The sequence below is a fragment of the Protobothrops mucrosquamatus genome, unplaced genomic scaffold (assembly GCF_001527695.2).
Source record: "Protobothrops mucrosquamatus isolate PMUCROS unplaced genomic scaffold, P.Mucros_1.0 scaffold2520, whole genome shotgun sequence".
NCBI classification, from domain to species: Eukaryota; Metazoa; Chordata; class Lepidosauria; order Squamata; family Viperidae; genus Protobothrops; species Protobothrops mucrosquamatus.
The window spans coordinates 19,377-23,785 of NW_015388583.1; the positions used below are offsets into that span (position 1 = coordinate 19,377).

A 4,409-nucleotide genomic window follows, 5' to 3' on the forward strand; every position below is an offset into this window, starting at 1 on the left:
GGTCTAGTTGATATTTTAGGAATTCGTTCTGCTAGCTGAGGAATGAAATCCTTACCTTACTAAAAAAGATCAAGGTAATGATAGAGAAACTGGATGTGAAGATGGAGGGGCACTGAAGTACTACTTCCTGATGAAATTGTGGGATTTGAAACTTTACTGATTCTGGCAACCAATTAGAGATATATAGATATCTATATATATTTGGCTCCACTTGTCAAGAGAAGTTGTAAGGCAAGAAGCTAGCCTAAATTACCCTGAAGTAGGAATGCATACAGAAAAATGTCCATGTTTGCCATATGAGAAATCTGATTTTTCTGCTGAGTAGTTAGCATGCATTTTACCTACAGAAAAATTCAGATTCAATTTCTAGTAGACTCCACTTTGGATAGAGAGAATTTCCTGCCAGGAAATCTGGAGATCTTCATCCTGTCAACCTAAATACTATTCACCTAGAAGGACCAGCCCATGAATTAACCAAGGGGCATAACCTGGCATTTTCAAGACATATCCCAGAGATTGCCAGTCGCAGAGCCCTGGATGAAAGATAGAGGCTTAGGCCATGTCTTCACCATAAACCAGCATTTTTACGAACATTTGGAATCATGGGGTGGAGTAACTGATCTCTGACAAAACTGTGAAACAGACCAGGGCTTGTTCTCCAATCTCAACATGTTCTGTTTGTGATTTTTATTAAAGGCAAATATAATAGAAGCATTAGGGAAGCTATAGCTCATAAGGACAGCCCTGCTGGATCAGCCCAAGACCTGGTTTACATGTTTTTGTTTCTCCCAGTGGCCACTAGATACTTCTGGAATGTTCATGTAATAATTATTTTTATCACCTGCCATGTATGAGGTTCCCCAGAAGCCCTTTCCAATACTCCAAATAGTGTTGGGTTCATTTTGTGGGGCCCTTTTAGGAGGGTTAAAAGGCAAGTCTAACATAATCATTCTCACACTCATTCTGTCCTCTCCCTTAACAGCTGAACTGAAAAGTAAGGCCTTGCGCATTCAGATAATCTGAATACAGCACTGGCCATACTTTTGGATTATTATTAAGATTATTATTAAGATTATTATTAAGATTATTATTAAGATTATTATTAAGATGATTATTATTATTATTATTATTATTATTATTATTATTATTATTATTATTATTATTATTATTATTATTATTATTATTATTATTATTATTAAAGAAAAAGCTTCAGTCCACTGCCTCAAGACAGTTGCACACTCCCAGTCTGTATGTGTTACTCATTTATTCTGTAATTTGATTCGCACAATATAGATGAGACCATACTCAAGATGCTCTTCCTGCACATATTTTTGATTTTAGTGCTAGTTCAGATTATGGCAGATTGACAGTGGTGGCTGATAACGGTGGCCTGCCTGTCCTTTTCTGGAATTAGAATTCCACCCTGGCTAGACATACCATTATATGATTATTTGCCAACTTTCCTCATGCCCTCTGCTCACCAGTCTGCTGCTCCCTTTTCTGAATTTCCATTGCATCTGCCAGCTTTCTAACCAGTTTGCCATCTGCTCTAATGAAAAATGGAAGCAACGTATTGTTTTTGGCCTAGCCAACAATTTGAATATTACATGTCAGGTCCCATGTCAGGTCCCACCTCCTTCTTCCTTTTCTTTCTTTCTACTCGATTAACCCATTTGTTTCTTCCTGCCCACCTGGGTTTATGTATCTGGATACCAAAGTAAACCCTTTCTAAATGAGAAAAATTTGAATGATTGCAGTGTGTGCTATTCCTTCCCTCAATATATTTTACTGCCATGTGTGTGTGTGTGTGTGTGTGTGTGTCTAAGGCTGTGAAATTTTATACACACACACACACACACACACACACACTAGTGATATAGAATCCTCAAACTCTGGGATAAATGAAAATAGCTGTTTATTGTTAAAAATGATAAAAACCAATAAAACAATAAAAACAACCATTCATAACATCGAAAATCTATTGTCTTAGCTTTCGCTGGTCCGCTGCCTGCGTCATCAGAGTAAGCTTTGGAGGGTGGGCTTATAAGCAGACTCTCCAGCCTCCAAAACTTACTCTGATGACGCAGGCAGCGGACCAGCGAAAGTTAAGACAATAGATTTTCGATGTTATGAATGGTTGTTTTTATTGTTTTATTGGTTTTTATCATTTTTAACAATAAACAGCTATTTTCATTTATCCCGGAGTTCAAGGATTCTATATCACTAGTGTAAATATGCCTGGGATTTGTATTTTTATACACACACACACACACATATATATACATACATACATATCAGAATTTTCCCCATAAAATAAAATACAAATTGAAAAGAAATGAGAAAGTACAAAAAATAAAAAAGAAATTGAAATTAAGAAACATATAAATGACTTCTGATCTTCTTTTCAATTGCAATTTCATTATCTCTATCCCTAAGATGTTATACAAATCCCTTCAGCCCTTATTTAATCTTCAAATCCATAAATCATCATGTAATTTCTTTCTTCTTCTCAACGGAAATTCCATATAAGGTTTTTAGTCTTTCAGAAAAAGTTTTGTTTTTTTTCCTCTCGTCATTTCTGCAAGTTCTGATATTTTTACAATCTACTTCTACCGCTTTACCCTTTTCAACTCTACAAAACATTCATTCACTGCCCAGAGCACTTAGATAATAAAATAAATAACAAAATGAAATTATTGTATTCAAACAGAAGCATAAACAAACATCCTGGGAAGATTAATTAAGAAAAAGGAAGCAACATAGTGGATCTGCATCTCATCCTTCTGAAAACTAACTATTTCAGGATTCTCAGGGTCTAGAGAGAATTGACTGAAACTTACTCTGCTCAGAAATGTGATGATCCCAATTAGCCCTGATGTAGCTATGCAAATGTGGCTTCCGAAGCATGCATGATCGCTAATCAAAACCAAAATAGCAGGAGTTACTGCTAATATCCTTGGAATCTCCAGAGTTATCAAGAGAGTGTTCTTTATTGGCAAAAATAAGATCATGCTTGGGGAGCAATATTTTTTGACCCAAATGTGAAGTCAAAAGGCTGATTCAGATTGTGCAGAAAACTAATGTGAGACATAAAACATATGCCAATTCCATATTAATTTAAATGCTGAAAACATTTTTTTATGAGGAACAGAAGGATCAGATGCAAAGGTCCTAGGTCTAAAGGTGTATTATAGTAACAATCCAGAAATATAGGTAGTCCTTGATTTATACTCATTCATTTAGTGACTGTTAGAAGTTACAACGGCACTGAAAAAGTGACTTAAGACTATTTTTTTACACTAACAACCATGGCAACATCCCCATGGTCATGTGATCAAAATTTGGGCGCTTGGCAACTGGCATATATTTATGACAGTTGCACTGTCCCAGGTCATGTGATCAACATTTGTAACCTTTTCAGCTGGTTTCTGACAAGCAAACTCAATGGGGGGAAGCCAGATTCACTTAACAACCGCAGTGATTTGTTTAACATCTATGGCAAAAAAGATGATAAAAAATGAGGCACAACTCACTTAACAGCTGTCTTGCTTAGCAATGAACATTTTGGCCTCAATTGTCGTAAATAGATGACTTTCTGTATCAGTTATCGACAAATCTACGGATAAACACCCAGCTCTCTGTCAATTAGGACACAATGGCAGGAGAAAGAGAGATAAGACTGGCATTTGGGGACTGTGACCTACTTGGCTTATGGGACATAGTTAGTAGTTATTAGTTTTCTGTTCTAATGATAATTTTCAAATATCTAATAAAACTAGATGATCAAAGGCTGCACCCTGAAATCTCTGCCTGCTAGACTTCTAGTTTTGACTGTCAGTCTAGAGGAAGCCTGACATTGATATTCACTCCGGCATTTACCACATTGTTCATGTTTATATATATATATAATTGTTTTGTATGTTTGTATATTAAATGGTATACTGTGTACAGGTGTATTATATACATATTGCCTGCAGGTGCATAGCATGATAATCAGCCTAAAAGCATTTCAAACAAATAGATGGGCCCGGAGCCCAGATCAAAGTTTGCTTGTTTCTTATGCTTTATTTCTCTCTGCTTTTCTCCTTCCCTTCCTCTAGGTGAGGTGGACCAAAACTGCTGGCAGCGCTTCGGACAAATTCCAGGAGACATCGGTGTTAAATGAGACCCTTCTGATTGAGAAGATCCACAGGCTTCAGGGGGGTCGTTATTACTGTAAAGCAGAGAACGGGGTTGGGGTCCCTGCCATCAAGTCCATTCGAGTAGATGTGCAGTGTAAGTCATTTTGCGGCCATCCAAGACTTCCCACAGTTCTACTGTGTATATCTTGATTGCTTGGCTAGTGAAATTCTGCATTGACCTAGACTCATTCTCATACCTCTGAGGCAAAGGGACAGATCTTGTTTTAT

At 36.9% G+C, this 4,409-nt stretch overlaps 1 protein-coding gene across 1 annotated transcript in view; it reads left to right on the forward strand.

Moving 5' to 3' along the window:
* LOC107295832 (MAM domain-containing glycosylphosphatidylinositol anchor protein 1) overlaps positions 1 to 4,409 on the forward strand; it is a gene marked incomplete at its 5' end in the record, with an annotated part of 44,635 nt that overhangs the window by 4,378 nt on the left and 35,848 nt on the right. Inside the window, one exon of the mRNA XM_015825165.1 lies at positions 4,101 to 4,275. Coding sequence (XP_015680651.1) covers positions 4,101 to 4,275 — 175 coding nt within the window. The remainder of the gene's footprint in view (positions 1 to 4,100; positions 4,276 to 4,409) is intronic.